The sequence below is a fragment of the Tetrao urogallus genome (assembly GCF_951394365.1).
Source record: "Tetrao urogallus genome assembly, chromosome: 1".
NCBI classification, from domain to species: Eukaryota; Metazoa; Chordata; class Aves; order Galliformes; family Phasianidae; genus Tetrao; species Tetrao urogallus.
In genome coordinates, this window is record NC_136813.1 from 127,287,314 (window position 1) to 127,315,296 (window position 27,983).

At 40.3% G+C, this 27,983-nt stretch overlaps 3 protein-coding genes across 6 annotated transcripts in view; 1 reads left to right on the top strand and 2 right to left on the bottom strand.

Moving 5' to 3' along the window:
* The window catches only part of LOC306958115 (GTPase KRas), a gene marked incomplete at both ends in the record, with an annotated part of 45,953 nt that extends 18,708 nt beyond the window's left edge, over positions 1-27,245 (top strand). The window contains 14 exons of one of the 2 annotated variants that reach the window (XM_079549533.1): positions 11,936-12,017; positions 12,986-13,077; positions 14,065-14,166; positions 14,645-14,782; positions 17,471-17,617; positions 18,382-18,485; positions 19,453-19,729; positions 21,350-21,455; positions 22,624-22,790; positions 23,830-23,974; positions 24,652-24,866; positions 25,527-25,694; positions 25,894-26,007; positions 26,970-27,245. In XM_079549533.1, coding sequence (XP_079405659.1) covers positions 11,936-12,017; positions 12,986-13,077; positions 14,065-14,166; positions 14,645-14,782; positions 17,471-17,617; positions 18,382-18,485; positions 19,453-19,729; positions 21,350-21,455; positions 22,624-22,790; positions 23,830-23,974; positions 24,652-24,866; positions 25,527-25,694; positions 25,894-26,007; positions 26,970-27,245 — 2,133 coding nt within the window. Of the gene's footprint in view, positions 1-2,198; positions 2,312-4,967; positions 5,008-11,935; positions 12,018-12,985; positions 13,078-14,064; positions 14,167-14,644; positions 14,783-17,470; positions 17,618-18,381; positions 18,486-19,452; positions 19,730-21,349; positions 21,456-22,623; positions 22,791-23,829; positions 23,975-24,651; positions 24,867-25,526; positions 25,695-25,893; positions 26,008-26,969 lie in introns of those variants that run through there. The other variant, XM_079549534.1, reaches the window with a different exon arrangement.
* On the bottom strand, positions 7,944-8,308 carry ETFRF1 (electron transfer flavoprotein regulatory factor 1; the record flags this gene model as incomplete). The annotated part of the gene is made up of 2 exons (XM_079541135.1): positions 7,944-8,159; positions 8,264-8,308. The coding sequence occupies 2 exons, from the start codon at positions 8,306-8,308 to the stop codon at positions 7,944-7,946; spliced, it is 261 nt and encodes an 86-aa protein (XP_079397261.1).
* Positions 27,246-27,696: 451 nt separating the features above from the next.
* Positions 27,697-27,983, bottom strand: part of IRAG2 (inositol 1,4,5-triphosphate receptor associated 2) — a gene marked incomplete at both ends in the record, with an annotated part of 36,663 nt that continues 36,376 nt past the window's right edge. For all 3 annotated transcript variants that reach the window (XM_079549181.1, XM_079549182.1, XM_079549183.1), the window contains one exon: positions 27,697-27,940. In XM_079549181.1, the coding sequence (XP_079405307.1) occupies positions 27,697-27,940 (244 nt within the window). The remainder of the gene's footprint in view (positions 27,941-27,983) is intronic.

The window sequence follows — 27,983 nt, forward strand, 5'->3', positions numbered from 1 at the left end:
ATGCTTAAAATGAATTGTGACAGAACCAAAACTACCTAGTTAACAACTGTAAAGGCTTGCTCTGCAAAGGTATAAATGCAAGGACAAAAGCAAGTTATTCCCAAGTATTTTGCAACATGCTGTCTTTGAGACTACCACTTCAGGAGGTGCAGTGGAAGATCTCAGCCTTAACTGTGAAGTCACATGCTTAAAGGGCCACAGTATTACTTAAAACACAGATAAAATACCTTGTATAAAAACTAGTTTGAGGAGAGAAGGTTGCTCATTTGAAGACTTGAGTTACAATTTCTGTTAAGTGCATCTTGCTTGAAGACACTGCTGAGAGTCATCAACTATCCTTGTAATGAATGTTGTAATGTGTAACACAGTAATGATGAGCCTGAAGTGCTGAAGGGTAGTTTTGTAACAAAATGTGAACAGTCTCATAGAAGAATATTGTGCAAAGGATCGTTCTTACATCATTCTTATGTTGTAAGAATGAAACTCTGTTGTTGACCGTTGTGACAAACTCTGTTGGTGAGGTGCTGGAACAGGCTGCCCAGGGAGGTGTTCAAGGCCAGGTTGGATGGGGCCCTGGGCAGCCTGGTCTATTATTAAATGTGGAGGTTGGCGGCCCTGCATGTGGCAGGAGATTTGGAGCTTGATGATCCTTGAGGTCCCTTCCAACCTAAGCCCTTGTATGACTGGTTCTTAATACTTCCCTCCTGGTTGGCTGGGATAAGAACTGCAAAAGATACACTGTGATCTGTTGCTATTTGTAGATCATTTCCCTGCATGAACTTTGCTAAATGTTCACTTTGTGCATTAAGGCTGAAATTATAAGTAAAATATTCTCCCTCTATAAAATAACGCCAACCTTTTCTGATTCTCAAAAAACTTCACCTTTTACAGAGCCATGCATACTTCTTACAAGGTACACTACATCAATTTTATTTTAGCAAATAATATTTTCAAATATAGAGCAACTTAAATGCACATGTATTTTATATAAGACCTTGCGAAACTCTATTACCAGTTTCAGAGGATAGGCAGTGAAGGGCTTTGATCTAATATTGCTTATTTGTAAGTGTTAATATACACAGGAGCAAACCAAGAGTGCTCATTTCTATTGGCAGCTTGAGGGCACAGTAGCTGACAGGAAGTCTGCTGGCTGCAGGGCTGGATTTCTCAGCCCAGTTCTGTGCTGGTGCAGCTGGCTGCTGTGATATGATAACGTTATGCAGCTACTGCACATAAATAGGTCATTACAAAGTAAAGCCTGTAAAATTGCACTTGATTATGAGTCACATCAGGTTTATGGGTGTCTGGTCAAAAGTAATAAATTTTGTCAGTTGCAGTTATCCCCCAAAAGTAGACAAACTATTCAATGTGAAGAAACATTAGCTTTTGTGTGTGTAGTGTAACTGTTGGAGCTCTGAAGGTTTTAAGTGGCTGTACATGATATATGATAGACTACAGACAGTTTGTTCCATGTGTCTTTGCATAAGTTGAATGGAAAGATTTATCAAACGTTGACTGATCATTGCAGCATGATTAATTCGAATGATTTGTTTATGTAGAGTTTTTAAGAAACCTGTGGTGTGATAAAAGGAGCTGAGTACGTGGATGAGTCATATCTATCTCTTTGGTACTGAATTCCTGCTCTTGTGTTTGTATTTTAAAGCTATGTATAGATTTTTAAGCGTAAGCAAAGCTAACAAATGCTTCAGAGCTTTATTCTGAAATCCAGCAATAGTACTATACATCCTTATAATCTAAATGTGGCTCATTCAGGTGGCTGATCCTCAGCCTGCAGCCAGGAGGGTTTGCTCACACAGTGGCCACCTGCTCCCTAGAGCTGCTCTCCTGCAGAGCTGCACACAGGGATGCCATCAGATGTATGCATTCTCATGTAAATTCTCATGCAAACAGGAGACAGCTGCAGTCTCCCACCATCTCAGTTTTTCCCAACATGCCCATTCCCAAAGACAAGGGAATGCTCAAAAAGGTGTTGGTGTCCCGACAACTCCTACAACCCACAGCCTGCTCTTGGGGTGTTGTGAGGGCCTCAGCGAGGAGGGGATGCTGTCAGCTCTCCTGACACAGCTTCCTGCAGGGCAGGCTTCTCCTGCTCAGCTCAGGTGAAACGAGGCTGTACATGAGCAGGCAGCCGAGTCTGTTAAGGTGATCATAATGTGTGTATCTGTGTATCTTTTTAGGGTGTTGACGATGCCTTCTATACATTAGTTCGAGAAATCAGAAAACACAAAGAGAAGATGAGCAAAGACGGTAAAAAGAAGAAAAAGAAGACAAAGACAAAGTGTATAATTATGTAAATACAGTGTATCCTTATTCTTAAGACGTACTGAAGTAATTTTTGTACATTACACTAAATTATTAGCATTTGTTTTTAGCATTACTTTACTTTCTGCTTCATGATCCTGTTAGCTTTACCTGAATGCTTGTTTTAAATGACAGTGGAAACTTCATTCCTCTTAAAGTGCCAGTATTCTTTGAGTGTTGGTTCTTGAACTAGCAATGCCTGTGAAGAAAAATAAAAACAGAAAAAAAACACACAAAAACCTGAGAACTGTCTTAGGACTCTTTGGTGCATGCACAGTTGCTAACTTACTACTTTTCTTACTGATTGTGAACTTCTGTTCTGTGTGTAAACAAAACAATGAAATGATGCTCTACATGTTCTAACATCCCCCTTAATTTTTACTATTTTTTATTTTTTAAATCTGGTTGGGAAAACAGACTAGTTAGCAAAAAAAGAATTTATTTTCAGATTTTCTTTTAGTTTAGACTGACTGCAATATAGAGAGACCAGAAGCCTTTATAGTCTTCCTGTAGATTTTGCTTCTAGGCATCTAGTCTTGTAGCATTTCAGATCAACTTTATTGAATGTAAAGATAAAACTTTCACAAAAAAATTTTTTCACTGCAATTTGTCTCAGTCACTCCTTAAATACTATATTTTTTCTATTAAAAAAAAAAAAAAAGAAAAATTAAAAAAAAGACACTAATGCACATCTGGCAATGGAAAAAGTAAAAGTTCTGATTAGATTGATTTCCTGTTGTTGATGTATTGCTTTAAAACTTTCACTTAACTTTTTCTGTCTGAAGACACCAAGGTGCAATCTTAGCTCTCCTGAGCTCCCAGTGGTAAATCTTCAGGTAGTTCAGTAGGACGAGATTTCACCCTTAGTGTTTCCAGGAAATACTAGAAAGCCTTAATAGATAAGTTGATTCAATTTCTTAGGTTACTTCATACATGGATCCAGAATTTATCATAAGAATTAAATCAGAATGAATCCTAAATTATATAGTAAATCAAAACCATTTGATTTTTTTTCCCCAAGGGTGGCATGAAATGTTTCCACATGCCCATTTTATGTAAAAATAGGAGCAGAATTTTAAATTCTAGTAACCTCAAATCAGTGAATGAATGAGCTTGAACTTAGCTGCTTCATGCAAATAATTTGGAAATCCACTATGCCATAAAAATGGTGTGGAATTTGCACTAATCTTCAGCATAGAACATGGTTTCCAGATTCAGTGTTGTTTATGTGATGTCTGTGAAGTGCTAGTTTTGTTGCACAGATTAAATGGTTGGTGAGTGGCATTCCGATGTCTAGACTGTCATGAAACTAGACCAAGGATTTAAATGTTGTCTTTCTCCGTGATTAAGTCTCTTGTGATTCTTTTTTTTTTTTTTTTTCCTTTCCGATCAGAATTAATGCAGAATTCAGGTTTCCTTTTTGGTACTGTAGTCTAACTATTCTGCACCAAAGTAAGAGCTAGTGTTTGCGGTGCTGCCAGTTCCTGTTTTCTTCCTGCAAAAGTTACAGCGCTAGGCTGTGTTAGTTGCCTCAGTGCCATAAGGCTCACTGGTACCCAGTCAGCTGCAGAACAGAATTGGAAGCATGACTTTGTGTACCAAAAGTAAAACAGAAGTCACTGAAGGAGGGTAGTGTAGGACAGTGCACTGGTAAGTTCTGAAAGTTTGGAAAAGGGAATAGCAGCATTGCCCAAACTTAACCTATATCTAAACCACCTGGAAAATTTACACGGTATCACTTGAATCTACCAGTGTAACTTAGACCATTTATATGATGTCAAAGGTGCGACGGCAGGCACACATTTTGCTTCCTACAGCAAAAATCAGCAGTGACTGTTAGGTGGAGAGTTGCAAAGCTGGCAGGGGAAGCGTGCTGTCTGCGTTGCTGCACATTCTTTCATGCGCCTGAGAAGTTAACAAATGAGTGCCTTTCCCTGCCTGCACTGACTGCTCTCCCAGCCCCCCAGCAGCCCCCATCTTTTCAGCATCAGTGTGAGATGTATTTTAGCTTATGAAAAAGAAAATTGAAAAATTATAACAGGAGAACATAACTTAATACATATTAAGGGCCAACGAGGAATACTGATAAATTTTTAATGTCCTACAACATTTTACAGCTTCCAAGGCTAAAAACAATTTGGAGGCGGTTATTTGCACATGGTAGTTAATATATGATTAGATATGAAGAAGATAGCAAAGCTGGATAGTATACCCTGAGCTAACAACAGCGATCTTAAGGTGACTTTAAAGATTTTTGGTAACCGAGTCACTCTGCATGTAAAACTCTGAAATTCTCATATTAATTAACTAAAAACTGTTAGGGGAAATAAATTTAGCAGAAATATCTTAATAATCAAGCGTGGATTATACAGCTCTGCTATCAAGATATATATAGATAAAATAAGTTTTTCAGTAGGTCTGATCTGTAGCTACCAATCTAATCAAATTATTATAAAATTGCCCTATAATAGCCCTTATTGACTTAAAGGAAAAAAAAAAAAAAAAAGAAGAAAAATACTCATCCTTGCCACTGTTGTGCAGTTTTGTCTTAATATTTGTAGAGATTTGGTGAAGCATGTTGGATTGCAGCTTGCACAAGTTGATCTCAATTATTCTGTCTTTCCCTATTTGAAATGTTTTCAAAGGACATACCTGGATGCTTTCTTTTCTGGCAGTAACTGCTAACTGAACATGTGAATCACTTGCTGCGTTAATACATTACATTGCCATATGTCAGGGAGTAACACCTTCTTACAGTAGCTTTATGTAACCCTGGTAAACATTATTACTGGTTTTCTTAGAACTGAACATTATTTTAACCAGTCTCATTGCCCTAACTTAGGAAAAAAAGAAGTTACGTCACATAGGATCTCTGCAGTAGGTAAATACAGACACACAATCTTCTACACTTCATTCTGTGAAGCAATACAATTATTACCTTCAAAGACCATCAAACTGTATACCAATCATTTTGTCTGAAGTTTACATAAAGCTACATAGATGGTAAACCTTTCCTAACATTTCTTTATTCCACTGTCTTGTGTTTTCATGTTGAAAATACTTCTGCTTTTTCCTCTTGAGTGCCAACTTCTTACTAGAATGACTTCTTAATGTAATATGTTTACCTGGAATGTATTTTAACTATTTTTGTATAGTGTAAACTGAAACATGCACATTTTGTACATCGTGCTTTATTTGATGTGGAACATATGCAGTGTGATCCAGTTTTTCCATCATTGGTTGCGTGACCTAGGAATGTTGGTAATACCAGATACTACATTTAAAAAAAAAAGAAAAAAAAACACAAAAAACCTCTGTTTGTTTTAAAATTTTTAATGTTTTTAGGAGTATGTGCTGTGAGGTGATCTGGAATTTGTCTTTTTTTTTTTTTTTTTTTTTTTTTTGTCAAACTGTACTGCTCCTATTTATTGTAATGTAATAAAAAAATAGTTATTGTGAACTTCTGTCCCTGTTTGCTTTTCTCTGCAAGAATTTCAGTGTTTCATCTCTGCAGTGGAGTAGTCTGTGCCACTGTACTCTGCTCCAGTGACGCATCACCTTGAGTACTGTGTTCAGTTTTGGGCACCTCAGTACAGAAAGGACATTAAGGTGCTGGAGCATGTCCAAAGAAGGGCAACAAGGTTTGTGAAAATATGCCCCACGAGGAGAGACTGGAGGAACTGGGGCTGTTTAGTCTGGGGAAGAGGAGATTAAGGGAGACCTTACTGCTGTCTTCCAATACCTGAGAGGTGCTTACAGCAAGAGCGGGGTTGGTCTCTTCTCATTGGTGACAGGTGACAGGATGAGGGGAAATGGTTTCAAGTGCCAGGGTAAGTTTAGGTTGGATATCAGGAAACACTTTACAGAAAGGGTTGTGAAGCAGTGGAATAGGCTCACGAGGGAGGTGGTTGAGTCACCATTCCTGGATGTGTTTAAAAACCGTTTGGATGTGGTGCTCAGGAACATGATTTAGTGGAGGGTTGTTAGAATTAGGGTCGTATGGTTAGGCTGTGGTTGGACGCGATGATCTTTAAGGTCTTTTCCAACCTGAGCGATTCTATGATTCTATGAAGTACACACGTGTTTGGCAGTTGTTTGCAGCTTATTTCTCCTCATTGCCTGCCATAAGCGGCACTGACGCAGCACAGCGCGTGACAACGCTGAGCCCTCTGGTGGGCCATGCTGGCTCTGCACTCTGAGCAGGGCCCGGCCTCAGGTGCATCTCGGTTGCAGGTGCGTGTAGACATCTCTTCCCTGAATTGAAGGGCCGTCGCTCCCAGCCAGGCACAGAGACCAGGTTTTCCTTACTCTAATAGCAGAAGGAATTTGTATCTGCCTGCAAGCCTGAAATGGTCAGAAGAGTCATTCTGTACTCATTCCCAGCTGTGCACAACACCTCTATCAAATGCCTTTTGTGAACTTAGGGAAAATAAAAGCATTTCCTTAGTACTGATTGTGTCCTAGGGAAAAAAAGAAACAAAACAACCTGTAGAATTGTTACTTTTCCCGCAAGTTGGCCCTTTGTATCTATAATCACATCTAGACAATCTTTTACCAGTTATTGGGCAGGGTTAGTTACATTTTTTATGTAAAGGTATTTCCGCAGAGTAGGTTTCACTGCAACATATTGTAGGGGAGTTAATCCAACTGATACGGAAGGGCTTTGTCAGATCAGTGCAGTATGAAGCGAAGCACACATCTCAAGTCTCCTATTGGCCTTTTTTTAAAAAAAAACTTTTCTGCTTTTCTGGAACCCAGGCATCTTAACACTGTGGCTGTTGCCAACAGTTTTGCTGCAGTGATTATTTACCTACATTTCAAAGATCTTTTCTGTTCTATCATCTCCAGCGTCATTTAATTCTATGCGAGAAAAACCTAAAGCAGCAAATCAGCAGAGCATGTAGAGAGGAATAGTTAAGGTGAAAGTCTGCCTGTTGTGCCAAAGTTCACAAAGTTATCCATGGAGCAAACAGCCAGGGTCAATCTTCTCCTGCAGGGGAGAGGATCGAGTTCTAAACTCTTGCTAAGACAGTTATACAGCATCAGAAATCAGTAGCTGCAGGAATTGTCTTTGGGGTCTGAGTACTCAAACCATTTATATTCCTGTCCATTCCCTTCCTGACCCACTGGTGTTCTTTGTATCACAGTAAGATGTCAGTATGTTGATGTATTGCACGCTATGCAGATATAGCCAAAATCTTAATATCCTTTTGAGAAGGTGCTCAATTGTGGTGAAAAATATTCATTGAATGTGGAAGACTTTCAAATTCAGATTCTTCTTCTAACTGACAAAAGATGTGCAGCACCTCAAATCAGCATTGCAACGCACAGCTGAACCAATATAGAAGCAGTGATCTGCTCAGCATGTATAGGGAAACACAACCTTATCACCACTTCTGCCTGCAGAATTATTCTCAGTTAGAGTTCAAGAAGGCCAAAAGAAGTTGAGAAAAAAATTACCTGAGTAATACAGACCCCAAATCTTTCCAACACCTCCTTAAGGGTAAATGAAGTCCCAATTTGTATTCTAAATGAGGTGGAAGGATTTACTGTTCATTTCTTGTGAAGTTTCACTTCTTTTATTGGCTGTTTATGGCTTTGTATCGTTAGGGTCGCAGCAGTTATTCTTTGTCATCACTGTAGTAGCGCTTTTTCATAGCTCTGTATTTCCTGAGGAAGTACAGAGCCTCCAATTCTTTTATAACAAACTCTCCTCGTGCAATTAGCTGCTTAATTTTTTCAGGATCTTTCACATCTTTGTTTTTTAGAAAAGCTGCTTTCAACCGGCTTCTAAAGTAGTCTGCTCCTTTGGGATACTCCCTTCCAAGGTACAGCAGCTTGAAGGGGAAAAGAATGATAGGCTTTTAGACAGGCTTCAAAATACAAGGATTTTGTTTAGTTTTAGAACACGGGAAGTTCTTGTGGCACTTCAGACACTTACATTTTTATAAAGGTTCAGTACTTCACCTCTTAAAGAGCCGGCCATTGCACATGTCACTCAACTCTTAGTTCTTACGGGTGGCAACGCTTAATTTACCTGCAGGATAACCAACGCGACGTTAGCCTGTTACGGAAGCCAGCACACTCCAGTCTCACTTCCCACACCGACTGCAGCTTCTCTCCAGCCTCCCCTCAGCGCAGCCCCGCTTGCCCTAATCACCCCCACTCTCCTCAGCGCCCGTGTCCCCCCGCCCGCAGCTCTGCCCTGCGCCTCCCCGCCTGCCACACCGGCACGGCCGCCCTGCCCGCTTAAGTTTCCGTGGCCTGCTACAGAAACGCTTGCTGCCAAAGCGCTGTTAGTAACGACATATCAATAAAGAAGCGCTAGTCGTTAAGCGCGATGCTTTTTTATTTCTATAAATCGGAGCCAGCCCCAGCTCGCTGCCCGTCGGTTCGACCGGTCCCTCCCTCTCAGGCCGCCCCCCGCCCCGCCAAAAGGAGAGAAGAGCGAAAGGAAGGTCGTCGCCTCACCCGCTCCGCGCCCCGCCGGAAAGCGCGCTGCTTTACGACGCGGCCGTCACGCGACGCACCGTGTTCCGCGCCATAGGCGGCCAGAAGCTCGATGGCCGTCGCCATGGCAACACGGCGGCGCCATGGTATGGGCGGGCGGGGGTTGGATTAGCTCCGGAGTAGTCCCGTTATTTAGCGGCGGGGTGGGCGGCTTTTGTGATGATTTTTGTGCTCTGTGCCCCGTTCTCTGACTCTTCCTTTCTTCTGTTTTTGTCCCTAAACTTCTAGGGTCCAAAAAAGCAAAAAAAGGTAGGTGGAAGCGTGCTGCGGTGATCGCCCCGCGCCCCGCGGTGCTCATTGCGATGCACCAGGGCAGTTCTGTCAGTACAGACACAGAGTCCTCATGCTGAAGCTGAAGAAAGCGTCTGTCACTTCTTGATTCAGCGCATCCAAAAACAGTATTGTAAGGACTTTTTTTTTTTTTTTTTTTTTTTTTTGGTCACAGTAAAGCTGTTGTGACGACGTTATTGTATGCAAATATGTTTAAAAACAAAAAGATTCAGGCTAACCCTGCTGGGTGCATGTTGTGGGCACTGAACTCCCACCAGCAGTGTGAGCTTTCTGATAGCCTTGGTATCCCGAGTCACATTCATGCATTTATTTATCACTGTGCAAAGTGATGTGAATAGCTTTCCAAATAGTTATGCGTGTTACCTTTCCAGACTGAACCCTTGTAAGCACTTGTCTCTCACCTGTGGGGATGCGCAGTCCTAATTTCAGTTCTCCAAAATGAAACACCCAGGGTAGCTGCCTGAAATGGTGATGCATCTTCCCCTCACGTTGTCGTGTCTGCTGAACTCATGTACACTCCCCATGCACACTCCCTATTTTCTCTGTTTTTAAAAATCAAACACACGTTCTTTGAATTTCTTTTCCTTGCTTGTCAGCAGCAGAATGCTGTTATTCAGTCAGTGCACACATACCCCACCTGATGTAAGTCATTCCTTTTCCTTCATGTCTTCTCTTTTGTCATCTGCAGCTTTGCTTTCAGCTATAGCTCAGTCTTCTGTCATTCCTTGTTATCTCCAGACCCTGGAGCCTGTACAGAATATAATTTTTGTTCCTCACCTATACAAAAAAAAAAAATAATAGCAATCCCAACCACACTCAGCCAACACTGTAGGCTGTGAATTCATTTTGCAGTACAAAACCAGCCGCCTTGTTTTCACAAGTTCTATAAACTTGATTTACTTCTCGGCCCATCCTTCCTTTTCACAGAATTTCTTGGGTTGGAGAGGATCTTAAGGATCATCTTGTTCCGACATCTCTCACTGTAGTAGTCTCTTACTGATTTGTGTGTGCTTTTCTTTGTGGTCACTGATTGCTGCTGTGCTGGGGCCTTGTCTTTGCAGCACCTTCAGGATTGGCACTCCTCCCCAGTGGCATGTCACCCACTCATGTAGAATCAGGCTGCACATTGCCCATCCAGTGCTACTGCACCACTAAATGCTAAAAAATAATACTTGAAGTTGTAACACCTACTTTCTTACCAGATCTACTTACTTATTATTCAATTTCCAGATTAAAAATTATTGTTCTGTATTCAGGAAACCTAGAATAAAATTATATAAGGGCTGCTCCGAAAGTAATGCCTCCTATTTTGTTATGTTGGCCTGTGATGTCAGGCAGATATTGGTTGTATGGCAGGAGAAATCAAACCTTCCTGCCAATATTCATTACATTTTGTTGCCATGTGACAGATGGCAGCAGAGGGACAGTCTGACAAAATGATGCCTGACATGGAAGTGCATATGAAGCAAAGGGATGCCACTGAATTTATCCATGCAGAAAAAAATGGCATCCATTGACATTCATCAGCACTTGGTGAATGTTTGTGGAGACCATCAGTGGATATGAGCACAGAGAGGCAGTGTGTGGTGTGTTTCAGCAGTGGCAACTATGATGTGAAAGCCAAGCTACATTTGGGATGGCCGTACGCAGGTGGCACACCTCAAAACAATAAGCTTACATGCTTATCTGCACAAATTGACAGAGTATACGACCAAGGAACTGTGTGCAGAGCTAAGTATCTGCTTCAATGTGTTGAAAATAATGGTGGCAGTGTTGGATCACAAAGTTCCTGCCGGATGGGTCCCACAAATCCTCACACAGTAACAGAAGAAACATTGAATGCAAGTTTTTCAGGACCTACTGAACTAATACAAGGCCAAAGATTACAGTTTCTTGGATCACATCATTATTGGTGATGATATGTGGTGTCACCGCTACAAGCCAGAATCAAAATTACAGTTAATGAAGTGGTGACGCGTGAATTGCCTGTTGAAGAAAAAGTTTAAGTTGCAGCCCTCAGCAGGTAAAGTGATACACTGTCTTTTGGGATAGGAACGAGGTGATCCTTCTGAATTTCATGGAATGTGGACGAACCATTCACTCTGACCGCTACATCAATCACAACACTGACTAAGCTGAAGGCTTGAACTTCCAGAGCCAGGCCAGAGAAGAAGACAGCCTTTCTTTTGCAGTGTGATACTGCCAGGCAGTTGGAAGGCTGTGGAGCACGTTGCCTATTTTGGCTGGAATGTCCTAACATACCCACCATATAGTCTGGATTTGGTTCCTTCTGGCTTCATCTGTTCAGGCCAGTGAAAGATGGATTGTATGGGTGACATTTTCCTAACAGCAACTCCATCACAGCAGCTGTGAAACAGTGGGTCACCTCTGCTGGTGCAGATTTTTTACGAGCATAGCATGTAGGCTCTTGTTCATCACTGGTGAAAATGCATAGCTAAAGGTGGTGACTGTGTTGAAGAGGTGTTTTGTAGCTGAAAATTCGCTCTATCAAACAATGTTACTGTGGTCTGTGTATCTGTTGTAGTTTCCATGGAATTAAATGGGAGGCAATGCTTTCAGAGCAACCTACGTATAATAGCTATAAGAGCATGCATCACACCATGGAAACAAGAACAAAAATGGATTTGGGTGTATATTGTAATTCTGGAGGCTTCAATGACTGTGTAGGAAGTCAAAAATCTTTATTCAGGGTTCACATTAGATGGGCAGAGTTATAGAGGGTCAATACCTCCCCAGATGCATTTAAATAATTCTGACATTTGGTTTCTTTTAATTTATTGCAAACATTAAGTCCAGTGGAAAAAACAAAGTTGGCAAAGCTGAAAAACTGAGATTACAGAAAGAAGAGGAGGAAAGGAAGCTGAAAGAGGAAGGTACCGTGCACTTCATTTACAAGGAATGTGATGACACAGTCATTTATTTTAATTAAACAGAAAGAAGTTACCTGCCGAGCTGTAGCACACTGATGTTAACACTGTATTTCAAAAAATGCATTTCTCTTCTTCTGTGTGGGTCAAATTCTATGTTACCTCTTACTGCCTCCCCATCTCACTTTCCTGCTAGAGCCATACTTTTTCCTCTAATTACTTCTGCCATGATTAGGAGCCTGGGGATGAGAGTGTCAGGAAGAATTAGATTTTTTTCCTCTCTCTTACCATTACATTTTGAAATATTCTCAGTGGGATGGAAATGCAGTGTTCTGTGTTTTTCTTCTCTCAATCCTCATTAGCAGAAGGTAAGAGAAATTCTCTGAAAAGGCCTTTTTCAGAGAAGGTTGATAGGGTACACCTATTGTCAAGAGCTAGCTGGGTGTCTGCTATCCCTTTGCTGTCCTTGTGGCAGTTAAAGCTGTGATCAAAGTTACTGATCCTAAGGAGAACTGACAGCCATTGAGACAGGCCTAAAAACTCATCTATTTCATTGAATAAACATCTGTAAGATGGAGTTTCCATCAAAGGATGTAGGAAAGCAGAAGAGTAGCTGGGAACTGAACCACTCAGGTGATTTCACAGCAGACATCGGATTAAAATTCTGGGCCTACTCAAGCTGTAGGGATGGGAAGAGGGAACATCCGTTGTTGTTTCTGAGGGGAAAAAGGCAGCCTGCTGATCCCTTTCTGCACTTTCTTTGTCATGGGCTGATTAGGGCAGTGCTGTAGTAGTGGGTTTTAGTACTGTGATTCAGATGAGTTTATCTAATCCCATTTGGAAGATTCTGGGTAATATCAGATATGTTGCTTCATATTATACTTGTTTTGTCATTACAGCTAATAAGAAAATAATGTGTCTGGTTCTAATAAGCAAAATGTAATTGTGCTCTTGATGTATTTCCCAAACTTCAGAGGAAGCCCGACTGCAAGCTGAACAAGAAGCAGCAGCTAGACTTGAAAAGGAAAGGATTGAACGGGAGCGTATGGAAAAGCTTCAGGCAAAAGTTAGTTCATAGGCAATAGTGACTGCAAAATGCTAATTCCATTTCTAAACTTATGACAAGATCTGTAAAACATTAGCAATTTAATGTGAGAATGAAAAGGAATTTCCTTTTCATTAGTGTTGGAAAGGAAGGAAATTTTCTAGCATCACTAGATCAAAATCACAAAAGCAAAAAGAAAAATTGGGAAGGTGCAAACGAAGCAGTAGTGCTTAAATAAAGCACAGTACAAGTGCAATCAAGATAAATGGTGCTGTAGTGGTAGTGTGCTGTATTCCTTCTCTAAGGCAATGTTTGGCTTAGTGTTGCTTGGTTCAGAAAAATTCCCTAAGGCAAGGTAGTTTTGTTACACAAAGGTACTGTGGTTAAAGATGTTAACTTTGGGGATATGTCATACTCCAGTTTGAATAAATAATTATTTTTATCAAAATTCCCGTCTAGCTTAAATTGGATAATTTTTTCATGTTCCCCAAAATTTTGTGTTGCATCTGTTTTGAGGTTTTTATTGTTTTTCTCTTCAGTAAAAGCCACTCTTGCCTGTGCACCTTTGTCCTTCACACAGTGTTTTTTCCCTTACACCAAAAAAAGTAAAAATAAAAATTAAATCATAGAAATTGTAAGGAAAAAAAAACAACAAACACAAAACATTTTGCATTCTTTTTTCAACATGTGCTTACATTTTATATCAGCTCTTGTTAGAGGTAGTTGTAGGATGATGACGATGATGTGAAAACTGTTGATGTGTAAGGATAACAGTCATATGACACGTGTTTGTCATATGGCTCAGTAACTAGTGTGATGACAATAACATATTGCTAACTACTGCAGCTTACAAATTGAATGCTTCTTTAAAAAGCAACGTTTGGATTTGTTTAACTAGTAGCTCACTCAAATATTCCTGATTATTTTCTTTGATAGAAAATGCTTGTAAGAAGGGGAAAGAAAAAAAAAAGTTTAATTGCTCTGCTTGATATACAAATATTTTATCAGGATCAAGAACGGAGGGAAGTTGAACTAGCCGAACTTAATGCACTGGAAGAGAAGTTTGTGTGTGCACAAAGGTGGAAAACAGAATTTAGAGCTTATTCAAAGGTAAGCTTTCGAGATCTGCCCACTGTCATAGAGTTTAGACAACACAGAGGCTTTAGGCTATGTCTGTTTATAGGACCTAGGAATACTTCAATTTCTTGAATTCATCCATCTCAAGGTAGGAATTTGCCCTGCTCACTCTCCTTTTTATACTTCGTTGTACATGGAAAAGAAACGTGACAGTGAGGAGGCTGTATGGGTGAGTAGGGCCCCACAGTTTATGCCAGCAGTAAGAACGATGTTAGTGGAGCAGAAGTATCTTAACACATTATTGTGAAAATAAGCTATTTCTTTCTGGCATAATGATGATGATGGGAGTACAGGTAGCATTACAGTCCTGTTTAGACACAGGTGTGAATGTATCACTAAATATCACTAAATAAATCACTGCATTTGTCTTTCAGAATCCTTCTTGTCGTAACTATGGAAGTCATTTGCACCATGTGCCCGTATCTACTTTTCTTTTATGCTTTTTCTGTAGTGGGAACATTATATTGCTTGTGATGGAAGTCCTGACCCAACTGTACTGCAGGAAATAAATACTTTCATGAACTTATGGCGCGAAGATCAAAATAAGGACATTCCATTTGTGATGGAGAGGGGAGAGCAGGTGCTAAATGTAAGTGTTACATATAAGTGGTATTCTTCAGTTTAAAATCACTAACCGTATCCTTAATACTGCTCATCAGTACCCTCTTCCCCTTTTCTTTTTTCCAAAGACTGAAATCAGTTATAACCTTCACCTTCCTTTTTTTCTTCACCTAACTTTTTTTTATTAATTACAAATTTATTTTAAAGTATAAAGAAGGAGACTATAGACTTTAAACATGCTGTGTATTTAAGGGACTTCTGTGTAACATTTCTACACTGAGCTCTTCCATGCTATCTACATCTTAAAAAGTCTTGAGCCAGCTAGAAACAGGGGGTGAAAGTTGGTTGTGTATTACAACTTCTGCTGGGCTGCTTTTTTCTGCATGTTAAACTTCCCTTCCTGCAATGCTTGCTGGATGCTAAGATTTTCATCTGTCACATATTGTCCTCTTCTGAGCCAGCAGGGAATATGGTAGGCCTTTCCAAGAACACCAACAGCTAACAGGATCCCTGCAAGTATTCAAGGTCAGGCTGGATGGGACCTGGGGCAGCCTGACCTTGCGGACAGCAATCTTGACCACAGCTGGGAGCTTGGAACTGGGTGGGCTTTAATGCCCCTGCCAACCCAAGCCATTCTGTGATTCTATGATTCTATGGTTCTGTGAACGCCATGAATTTCTCTCTTACACTGCAACCCAAACAGAATGTTTGCTCACATTCCATTCCTTCTTTCCTGCTGCTATGTCTTTCCCCTGATGTACTTCTTCCTTACTCCTCTGTGTTTCCCGTTCAACACTGAAGAGTTACAGGTCTTTCGTGTCCTATGAAAGTATCCTTACCCTACACGATAAGATCAGTAGAGTTTTATGTGATACTGAAAGACAGGCATTTTCACTTTGCCCCCACTGGAAGTCAAGGTGATGTCAGAGAGTGTTAAAAGAGTGGCTATTTTCTCATGGTGCAAAACGTTTCATAGAATCATAGGATGGTTTGGGTTGGAAGGGAACTCTAAAATCATCAAGTTCCAACCCCCTGCTTAGGCTGGGATACCTCCCTCTAGACCAGGTTGCTCAAAGCCCCATCCAGCCTGGCCTTGAATGATTCCAGGGAGGGAGCATTCAGAACCTCACTGGGCAATCTGTTCCACTGTCTCACCACCCTCACAGTAAAGAATTTCTTCCTGATCTCTAGACTAAATCTACCCTTACAGTTTAAAGCCATTTCCCCTCATCCTGTCACTACATGCCCTTATAAAAAGTCCTTCCCCAGCTCTCCTGTACTGGAAGGCCATTATAAGGTCTCCTGGCAGCATTCTCTTCTCCAGGCTGAAGAGCCCCAGCTGATCATCCTTGTTGCCCTCCTCTGGATGTGCTCCAGCGGCTCCATGTCCTTTTTGTGTTGGGGGCTCCCAACACGATTTGAGCATTTCTTTCCTGCTCTGTACTTGTTTCTGGAGAAAAATTCTGAAAACTCAGGGCTGTGAGAAGCTGTAGATCAGCAGCTCCTAACTGGTAGGGACCTCCTGATAAGGACCGAGTGAAAGGTAAAATCTAAAGACAGTGGCAGTGCTAGTTATTATCCTGCTGTTCAGTGAGTGGTAGCACTGCAGTGCCTCAGGTTAAGAGGGAAAACAGTCTGGCAAATCTGGAAGGGATGCATGAAATATAATCTGGTTCTCTTTCTCAGTGCTGCAGATCTGGGTGAAGAAAAGTGGTATGTAAGATGCCTTTGTAGTGATAGCTCTCCTTTGCTTTGCTATGTTAGTTACCATACAGCATTTTGGGTGTGTGTTTTGAAGGGTTTCATAGCATCAGTTAACATAATAACAGTAGCACGTGTGATCTGCTTCCCATGTCATTCATAGCTGACAGCAGCTCCTGATGATTGTCATTAAGCAGAACAGATCAGTTAATATTTCCAGTTAGAGTTAGTATTTCACTGTGACAGCTGTTGAGCAAGAAACAGGTCACATAGATAAAGTGAAGCAAGTTATTCTTCTCTCTGTGCAGCATCTGTTAACATGAATGGGTGTAATTTGTGGATGGGGAGTGAATAGTAATAAAAATTCCATCAAGAGGTTTGAAATTTAGTTTTACTGGAGAGTGTGTTAATAAGTGCATCCTGTGATAGATCAATGTCTTTAAAACTTCAGCCAAATAGGAATTTTTTAGTCTTCCACGCTCGTTTAGAAGTTCAGATATTGGCATGTATTGGAAGACAACAGTGTTACCGTGGAGTCCCAAACTTCACACTAAGGATTATTCTCAGAATTAAAGCATAATTGCTGTATGTCTCAGTACTATATATTCTCTAGATTTCAGAGCTGAGATAATTGATGCAGAAAATATGTTTCAAAAATAGGTCTGTAAGATTTTCATTAAAAAATTTTTGGCCAACAAGTGTCTTCGATGACATGACAAACTGGTTCAACATGTGGTCTGTTTTATAAGCTAAAATTTCACATCTCCATGTTGAGGAATGGAGGAATTGGGCTGCAGGAATGAAGGAAGGCAGACTTGACCTGGATTTTCCAGCATTTTGCATGGTTGCCTGTCTATGCTGGTTTAGTACAATCTCAATGCATATGATGAATTATCTCTGTAGCAAAGATACGCCTAGATGCAAAAGAAGCAAATCTGCCTCTGTTTTTATGATGGAACAGCCTGTATGGCAGGATTGGTGGCAAAACAGAGATATTTTTCTCAATGTCTTCTAGTTAATTGAGAAGTTGCAGTTTCTTTTGTTGGACACGCCACCAAGTGAGATAACAGAAAAAGAAACAGCTCAGTACAAGGAAACGATTCTGGAATTGGAGAATCTTCTTCATCAGAAGTACAATGAAGCGACAGAACAGCTGCTTAAAGTAAGTTTTACTGCTTCCAAGTTGCAACACGTGCAGCGCATGGAAATTTTGCTTCAAGTTTTTTGCTGTGATGGTTGTTCTTGGTGTGTTGTTTTGTTTTGTTTCTTATATTGTGACACAAACCACGTATGGAACAGCTACCAGACCTCAAATCTTCTGAGAATCTTAGCTTTCCTTTGGAAATTGCTGTTTAAATTAAGGCATTTAATATTCCATTACTGTGATCTTAGGAGATGTTGGAAGCAAGTGGCTCCCTCTGAAATTTGTTTCCTTTTGTCTCTATGAGTTGAATTAGAAGTTGGCTGACCGCACAGAAATTTGCAAGTGTGAAAAGTGGGTCATAAGTTTTGACAAAAAATATCTGTGCAGTAAGGACTGTAAAAAAGTATTATTTGTGCAGTAAAAAATAGGACTGTTGTATTACTCAGTAAACACTGTTTTTATAAAAAACTTCCACTGAGAAATACAAAACAAACTACTAATGAAGACAGGCAGTCCCATGGAAGGGGATGATGTAAGACTCATATTTGGTGGTATTTTGATTGACAGACTTGATGATGTCTGAGGAAGAAAAGACTTGAGCAAAGAGATCTGAATTTATAACCTGGCATGTTCTAGTATATAAATAAAACTTAGCTAAGCTTGGTCTGCTGTCATTTTTTGCTCCTATGTGTTCTCTTTTTTTAATTTACTCCAGTGTAGATTTAAGTAAGTCCAAGTAATATCAGAAGAGAACGTGATTCCATCTGCTTTCTTCTTTGTAGTCAGCTATTATGTATGAAGATTCTGACACTGGAAATATGCAGACAGTCATAAAGGATAAAAATGTTACTTTCTGTATTTGGGCCAATCTGAAGAAGAAAGCAAGGTACAGCATGTTGAAATTCTTCATTTACTTTGAGACTTGGCTTTGTCCAAGTACTCCAAGAACCAGTTTCTTGTAATTGTTTTCGTGTTGAATAGGATTTATTCTACAGCCTTCCAGCTTCCTAAGCTGTCTCAGTTTCTTACGAAGTGGTGCATGATGCTTTACACTCAGTTCTCAGTAATGATAAAAGAAGACAGAACCTGCGCTGGGAATATTCTCCACAGTCGGTTCTGAATTTAAGATTTTTTATTAGATTGCCATTTACCTGATACATTTTTCAAAACAAGTTCCGAAACAACAATTTTTTTCTTTGAGACTTCCCACTCCCAGCCTGAAAATAGGAGATTTGGTAAATGGTCTTTGCCTTGACTGAGGACCCGCTGCTACAAGCATTGCTAAGATAGCTGCAAGGCTGGGTCTTGAGCAAAGTCAGACTGACTGGCAGCAAGTGCCCACTGGAGTTTGTGTCTGCCATGGCTGGCCTCCTGTGCTGCTCGCAGCCTGACTCCTGGGCTGTCCCAAGGATTGGTGGGTGTGTAGTGCTGCTGCTGATCAGAATTGTCTTTGGATTTCATATGGAAGATGCTGAGGCTGATGTAATTCAGACAGCGGTGATTTCACCTGTATGGGACTTTGCCCATTAAATTAGTCTGCTTTAGCAGAAATGTCCTGTGTAGAACAGCTGTTGTCTGATTCTGCTGCATTGTCTTCCTATTGGGACCATTACTTTTTGGCAACTCCTGATCCCCTTAATGCCTCTACAGGTTTTCTGGAGAAGCATACTGACAGTTGTCAGTACAGGACAGGAGGTGCAGTGTGACATCCATTTCTAATACTGTGCCATGTAGCAATAGAGAATTTAGGTGACTTTTAGTGCAGAACATCAACAAGAATAGTCATGAGAAAATGTAAAAATGAGTGCTGCCGATCTTACTAGGGAACTTCTTTTTCTTTAACTTATGTACAGATTCAAGAATCATGTCTTTTGTGACACACATCATGGATTTGATCTTCCAAAGTCACTGGCTGTGAGCAGCATTGCTGTTCGCATATTGCACACCCACTACGACCACATATCTCCACTTTGGCTGCAGTGCCAGAGAGTGCCAAGACTGGAAGTCTTAGACAGTGAAGAGTTGACTCAGCATTCACAAGACAATGCAGGAGAACCACAAGAGGAAAAGGAAGCCAGAGAGGAGCCCAAAGTGACTACTGGACAAGAAATGCTTCCTGTAGAGAGAAATGTAGGTAAATCAGCTCATGAAAGGATGTTCTACAGCACCAGCTGCTGTGTGATTGCTTCTTAATGTGCCCTGTACAACTTTCTGAAACTTCTAAGGGTAAAGACAACTTGTGTTAACACTGTGCCATGAATCTTCTGAGGGGATGGAAAAGTGCATGACCAAAGACTACCTAAAAATGGTGGAGGGGGAAGTTTTGACAGGACATAGCAGTTGTTGTTTGTTGGCATGCATGAGATGGCATTTGGTCAGCATTTTGTGAGCAGGATCAAGCAGTGATGATTGTTAGGCACTGTTGTAGGGCATTTGCTGCAGTCTGTGATGTATATCAAGATGATTATATTCTGCACCCCATACATTGGCAGCCCCATAAAATAATTGCAAGAATGTAATCTTAGGAAAATCAAAAGAATGCAAAATAGGATTCAGAACTCACTGAGGCTTGGTTGAGCAGTTTACCTGCTCAGTTCCTGTATGTTGATGTTTTTGCCACTAGAGGGCTTTCAAAATCTGCTTCTGACTGCTGGATTCTCTTTCTTTGCAGTCTTCAATGAAGTGTAATGGCATTTGGGCATTTGGTTGTGGGGTTTCTTGGGTTTCTTTTTTGGTTTTTGTTTTTGTTATTGGGTTTGGGTTTTCCACTTATCTGGGGCCTCCAGATAAGTGACCTGACCACTGCCTAGAATACCATTTTTCTTGTTCTTTTGTATGACAAGACTTGTCCATTGACAGTTTTCACCTATGTTTTTCAGTCCTACGTACACTTTCATTGCTTCTATTTTTTTTCCAGGTTTTACTCTCTTTCTCTCTTTTTTGTGCATTACCACGTTCTCTCTGAAGCCTCCGCTTCTCTCAGCCACTGCAGTCACTCCTCCTGTCTGGCTCAGCCTTCAGCTCCCCCATGTTTCTGTGGGTAACACCTTTTCCCCTCCCAACCCAGGCCAGGAGGTGCGTGCTCCTCCTGCTCCCAGGCAGGCACACAGGGGGTGCCTGTGCCTCCACATGCATGGTGTGTGTGCTGAACTATTGTTTGCTTATTGCTGTGCTTCCAGAAGAGTCAGCTATGCCAGGGATGAAATCATATCTGGACTGGAAATTTGGCTGGAAATCTAAGGTGATGTTTTAGAAATAGAGAACAGTATGAGAGGGAGTAAGTATCACAGGCAAGGCACAGACTGAGACTGTAAGCTGAGGTTCTGGCAGAGTTATCAGTGTGGCTTTGGATTGAACAGTTCAGTTTTCTTTGTGGCACTCTTTAGCTCTAAAGTCAGCATAAATGTTAGTTTTGAGTACACACACTGCTAGTGAAAAGATTGGATGCTTGACTAAATGCTGACAGTGGATTAAATGCTGGAGGTGGAATTTGCAATTGAAACAATTATGTTTATCTCTATTTACACGTTAAATTCTAAAATTGAGGGATATCTTTAATAAAATTTATTTTTCTCAGGTAGGTAAAAAGGATTTCTCCTAGAACTTTAATCCCGTGGCAAGATCAGTGCAAATACTGCTGCAGGAGTGGAGCTGTACTCTTTCTCTTTGAGCCACTGTTTTTAACAAAGTGATACTCTCTTTTTTTATTGAGTCTCTCTACCTAATTAAAAATCTTTTCCTTTTTTATAGAGTGCCATTTCATTTAGAGGAAATACAAATAGCATAACTGGTATAAATGAGGTGACAGAAGAGGAAACTGAGAAGAAATCAGAAAGCTTTGATATACCACCAGAAGGTACTGTGTTCTTATTTGCAACACTATGACACTGCTTATTCTAAATGTCTTGTTGACAATATGGAAGGATGGTGATACAGATCTCCACTGGAATAGAACAAAGTTGGTAACTATACTGCTGTCTAGCTAATGGCAGTCTTGTTGACATTTCTGTTAATGATTGCTAAAGACAGGAGAAAACTGGACAAAGAGGCACATGGCAAATGGGCAAACTCACACAGCCACTTTTGGGAGGAGTCTGAAAGGACACTACTAAGTTACCACAAATCCACTGACAACAGGCAGCCAAGGGACGAGAGAGGAAAATAGGAGAGGGCAGCAGTGAGAACAGCAAGAACTTTTGCAGGTTATTATCTGGATTTAATTTAGTTGTACCAGTGTTAAGAAGTTAATTTAGCTTGGAAAAATTAATAGCTTTGTTTAGAAGACATTTAAACATTATTGTATGGTAACATTCTTTCTTCTTCTGCAACATCTGGTACAATAGTTTGTGTTTGTTGTTTTTTAAATACATTTTTCTGGGCATTTTTATCCATGGTATCAATGCCATCTAATTTTTTTTATTTTTATTTTTATTTTTTTAGTTAATTGAGGAAAAACTTGAATTTATACATCTGTTATACATAGAAAAATACTACAAATTACTTTTTGTAAAAATTTTGTTTCACTTAAGTGCCTTTTGTCCTCAAATACCATCTACCCTTCACCTTCAGCACGTGGCCTGTAGTTGCACTATATCTTTTTAATTTCCCTTATTTGTCATCTCACCAATACAATCTTACTGAACTTGGCCAGAATTTACTGTCTTGTTCACCTGTGAAATTCTTCTGTGATTAGTGATGCAACTGGTTTCTGTCACTGGAACTGCGTTTCTGTACGAAGTACTTTGAGCTGACCACAGAGTGTGAATAGGGATTAATCTTCAGAGCACTCAGTACTAAAACACAAGAAATGCTTTTCATGGTCCAGCATCCTCTTTCTGTGTCAATCAGCTGTTAATGGATGCATGGCATACTGGCACACCAGTAGGTGGAGCTGAAATGCCACAGAAGGGGAAGCACTTCAAGCACACGGTTTCTGGTGCAAATGTAAAAAATAATAGAAGCATGAAATGTCAGTGGCTTAGTTTAAGCACCACGATAACTCACCTTGCTTGGTTATTATGCAGTTCAAATTCTACAGATGCAGGAAAAGACCAGTGAAGAAGAGGAGATGATAACTGATGAAAACACTGTTGATTTGCAACGATTTGTCCCTGTGGGTGGTGTGTACCACATCGATGGGCTACAACTTCCACCTCAGGTCCAGCAAATCAACAGCTGGAGTGTGGTGGAGGTAAGTGAGGAAATATTGCATCTCGTGCAGCCTTTTTCCCTGCCATCCTCAGAGAGCCATTCCTAGAGCTGGCACCAGGGCATATGCACAGTTTATACACGTGTTGACCTCTTGAACAGTTAATTAATTGAAGCTCCAAAGTTGACAAATCATGTTTTCAATTAGACTTGGTCAATTTTTGCAGCAGCTGAGGTAAACAAATGTGCATACAGTAAGGTGTGCACTTGGACCCTGCTCACTAGCACAGCTAACACAGATAACTTAAATTGTTGTGCTGGAAAATGCTCTTGGGAAGTAAAAGAAAAACTTACTTTTTCATATGTGAAAAGGAAACGTATAAGGAAAGATGGTAAGAGTATTTAGCAAATCCACTTTCAGACTCCACAAGATGTTTGTGATCAAATGGGCACAAACGGTGAACGTATCTTTTTTCTCCCACATGTAGTCTCAGTTTTTATTGTGAAGATGAAAACAATAAGTGGAATGAATGTACAGGCTAAAGAAAGCAGGACTGGGGGCAGACTGGCAAAGCTCTCATGTCTCTCACTCACATTTGACCTCTTTCATTCCTTTTGACACTGTACAGACATACGGAAGTTGTCTTGGCTTTTACCGGGTAGGAGCCCTTGTTTGTCTTGTAGACTCCAGCTCTATTAAATACCTTCACTTACCACATAGCACTGCCTGAAAGGGCCAATGGAGCACATGAAGGGTGACTGCCAGTGGGACCTTTGAACCCTCCTACTGCTTCCACCACTGTAGTTACGATGAAGGGAAACATGCACTGCAGCAGAACTTGTCCCAAGTGCTACTGTTTCACATTAGTGCTTGGTAAAAGTCTAGCAAAATCCTTTAGCAGGAGGATGTAATAAGGAAAAATATTTGTTGGAGATATGCAATATTAGCACACCATTTATACTAGTAAATTTTAAGTTGTACGTCATAAAGATCTACAGGCGGTTAGGTGGACTTCAGTCAGTTCAGGCTATTTCTTTTTCTGATAAAACATTTTGTCTGTTCTCTTCCTGCTTTGTCAAAGTTACTCGACAGTGGCTTGGAGGCATACCCATATCCCCCAGAAGAGTCTGAAGACACCACACATCCACCAATTCAGATAACACTCGGACTTCCTGACAGTGTGATCTTTTGGAAGGAGCCTGTGATAGCTCGCTGGGATCCTGCAGGTACCAAGTTAAAATAAATTCATTTTGTTTGGCTTAGAGAGTTTCTAGCTGAGTTTGAATCTTCTAGAAAACTACCTAAATGTAAGAGCCAGCTCAGAGCTAAGAAATACTTTAAAGATTTCAGTTTGTGGAGTCATTTTTTTTCCTCTTGGTTCTGTTTTGCTCCTGCACTGTGTGTAGTCAAGGGCTGCTTTGAGGCTTTTGATATTAATAGAAAAACCCTGCACTATTTAATGGGGCAGCAGAACACCGCTGTAGCACAAATCAAGTTTTGCTAGGATGAAGCCTGCTCTGAGCCAAATTAGTCCCTACCCTACAGTCACGTTACATCAAAATTCTGAAGTTAAAAACAAATGTGATATTCAGTTATTAAAATCTGACTTCACAAAAATAGGCAGTTTAAGATAGTTTGATGGCTGAAGTTACTGTTGAAGATAAGATTGCAGACTCCTGTTACTACATAAAAAGCAACAGTTACATTAGTCCATGTTGTTCTTTTGAGTTTAAGGAGAACCTTTAATGTCAGGATTAGTCCAATTTTGTGTTTATTAAACTAAGGGAAGCTTTTGCCCCAAAATACTAGGCACAAAGTAAAGAGAATTAATTTATCTCAACTCATTCTGACTGCAAGGAGTTTCACATGTACAGCTTTTTCTTTTTGCCTCTCTTTTGTAAAGGCCAGCAGTGGAGAACAGATGGCATCAGCCACATAACATATGAAACAGAGGAGGAAAACCTCACTTTTGAGATAGATGCCTTTTATACAATAGCATTTCTCCAGGACATTCATCTCAACATGCCCTATCGAGCATGGGAATTGCGACCCACCAGTACAGATGAAGCAGTATTTGTAATTACCACAGTCTTCGCAGAGGTTCAGATACAAATTAAGGTACTGTAATTTAGTTATTTAATATAAAAGACTTGTAGGCTTTTTTTGAAAATAAATATAGAACTACCATGCTGTCCCTTGTTAAGAACTACTTGTGCTTCTACAAGAACTTGAATTTCAGTCCTTCTCTGTTGAAAATAAGGAAGGATTCTCCTCATTTCCAAGCATTAATTGAACCAAAACTACAGGTGACTTAAATTATTTTCAGTGGACTGGTCAGAACAAAGCATCTGTTGTGCAACATTCCAATAAAGTTCTTTGATATTGATACTACTTTAGCAAAGTCAAAACTGCTCCACCAGCACTGAAAAACTGCTTCTTTCCCCTCCGAACTGTGCCAAAAGAAATAAAAACATTTCAAACAACCTATATTTTATGCTACTCATTCCTTCCAAAGGTTGAAACTATGCACAACTATTCGTATTCCTGTTGACATATAAATTGGTTAAAGCCATGTCTGTTACTGAAAAGTCAGCGTGACTGTAAGTATGGGGCAGTAGAGTGGCTTTCTGCAAGATCTGTGAATTAAGATCTGAAGATCAGGGTGATACCTGATGTGGGCAGTATCCAGAATAGCCACGAGGCAATAAATAGTTGATGCCTGAAGCAGAAAAATACCTTTGTTCACCAGCAAGATGCTTTCATTGGTTTATGCAACAGGGTAATCAATGCATGCTGGCTGCAGTAGTGGTGGGAGAGAAGAATGCGCTTTCCCAGTTGATGGGAAAATGGATGTGCCCTGTCACCTTCAGAAGAGTTTTGAAGAAGTGTGGTCTGAATATTTTCCCAGAAGAGTATTCATACAAATATGTCTGTGTGAACAAAAAGGTGCGTGCAAGCAAGTGGTTTTGCCATTTTTTTTTTTCCTTCCACCTCTTCTTGTAGGCATTTTCATATAGCAAGCTGTATAGAGGCAGCAGGCAGAGTTGTGAGTGGCAGCTTAGACAAGTGTCTGCTTAAAGGAAGTTGTTTTTTTTAAGCTTTATTAGGCAGAAAATGATGCATATTTTCTAACTTTGTATTACAGGCTCCTCTAACAGAATTTAGGGCATATCAACAAATGGCCCTGGTTGCATCTGCTTTTGCTTTTGGCTGGAGCAAGTGGAATCTGGAATCAGGTCAAGATCAAGTAGTGTTCAAGGTTCGTAGCTTTAGACCAAATTTCCAGGGACAAACCAGTATAAAAACATACCACACAAAAGCACAGATGATGGAAGGTATTTCTGTCTCAGTCTTCAAGCCCTGTCCTGATCCATATACATAGGACATCAGTTCTAAGATTTCAGGTTAGCTATTTAGGGTAAAAATAAAAAAATAAAAAAAAAAACAACACACAAACAAGAGCACATCTGTGTTCAGCAGAGCCTGCTTCTCTCCTGCTTCACAACTCCTGCATTTGTGAGGAACAAGCCTGAGAGCTGTAATGGTACAATTCTCAATAACAAAGGCACTTACTAATGTGCTAAGATGTACAGCTGATACAGGTCAACTACTGGGGCTAGGAGACACTGGTAGGTGCTGATTTCTCAAAGTAACCTATAAGAAGGTCCTCTGAATTACCATCCAGTTACCACCTGGAAGCTACTTCTTAGCTTCATAGGTGTTTTCATTTGTTCTGTACTGTAAAGAAGGGAACACACAACTTGATTTGTTTCCTCACTGAGTGGCACACGGTCAAAACTTCTCCCAGACAGAGAAATACCTCCATTTGTGGCTGCAGGTACAGAACATACTGCTGAAATACTGAGAAGTTCTCCCCCCCGGGTTAATATTTGTCTGAATGTCACATGCTTTTAAGCCCACTACTTAATCTAAGCAGAACAGAAATACATGATGCCCATTGCAGCTAGCTCTTCTTTATGCATAAGTCAGAACAGCAAGAAAGGCAGTGACTGATACTTGCAGTTTACAGAAGCAAACCATGGAATAAGCTGGCGTTGATGTTATTCTACACAGTCATTTAGGTGAAGACCTAATGTTACATTAAGAGTTCAAAAAAAAAAAAACCAAAAACCATACTGATTTTCTGTAGTAAACTCAAGCACATACTAGAATTAGTTCTGTCAGCTTTATCTTACAGCCCATTTTTTTTCCCCGCATCAGGTAAGTGAGCATCTTAAAGCAGATTTTGTCAAAGATGAAGACTGGTCTCTTTACATGTTTAATGGTCAGAGAGCACAGAAGCTGAAGATCACTGAAGTCAGTGAAGCTTTTTCAATGGAACTAGAAGAAGATTCTGAATTTCACTCCTCTCTCTACCACATGCTGAAAGATTTTGCCAGCAAAGCAGCAATTGATAAAGTGAATACAGCTAACTTTCTGTTTGTTGATGTTGTCTATCAGCTGCTCCTTGCTACGAGAGTTTTAACATACTCTTAAATACTTCATGCTTTCATTTAAAACTTTATTATCAAAAACTTCCAATAAAGTCACATTTCAAGTCTTCAGTCTTTTTCTATTCAAACTATTGGAACAGCTTTAATGACTAAAATGTAACCATTGCATCTTTGTTAAAATAAGTTACTTATTCTCTTGTGGCTGGACCATTTAATCATATTTATTGTGAGCCACATTCAAAATCACTGCCTGTTTTATTCTAAACCTGAATAGAACTAAGACTCCCCCCTCCCCCCATTACTTGAGAAGTTAACTTTTGCCAGAATGAGAAGAAAAAAGTATTTTTCAAGTCATGAAAAAACAAAAGCACAAAAAACCCTCAAAAGGCCCACAACCCAAACCATGACCTTAAATATATTACCTATCTCAGTGTAGCTTCTCATACTGTCAACTAGAACTCAGACGTGTCACTTCACACAGGTCCAAACCTTGGTTATACTGGGGGTGGCCCATTGTGTTGAAGTCCTGTATATGGCCACAACAGTTGCTGTAGTGAAGTCCAGGAGTCCCCTGTTCCTACAGGTGCTGCATCTGCTGGTCGCTGAAGAGACAGCCCAGTGAGGAAGCTTGTAAAAGCAGCAAGCAGTACCAGGATGGACACAGAAACCCAGAGAGTTTTGTTAGCGTTGGAAAAGGAAGTCTTGAAATGGGATGCCCACGATGACACTAAATTGCACCTGTAGAATACAGTAAGTCATGTAATGCTCCTTCCATTCCTCT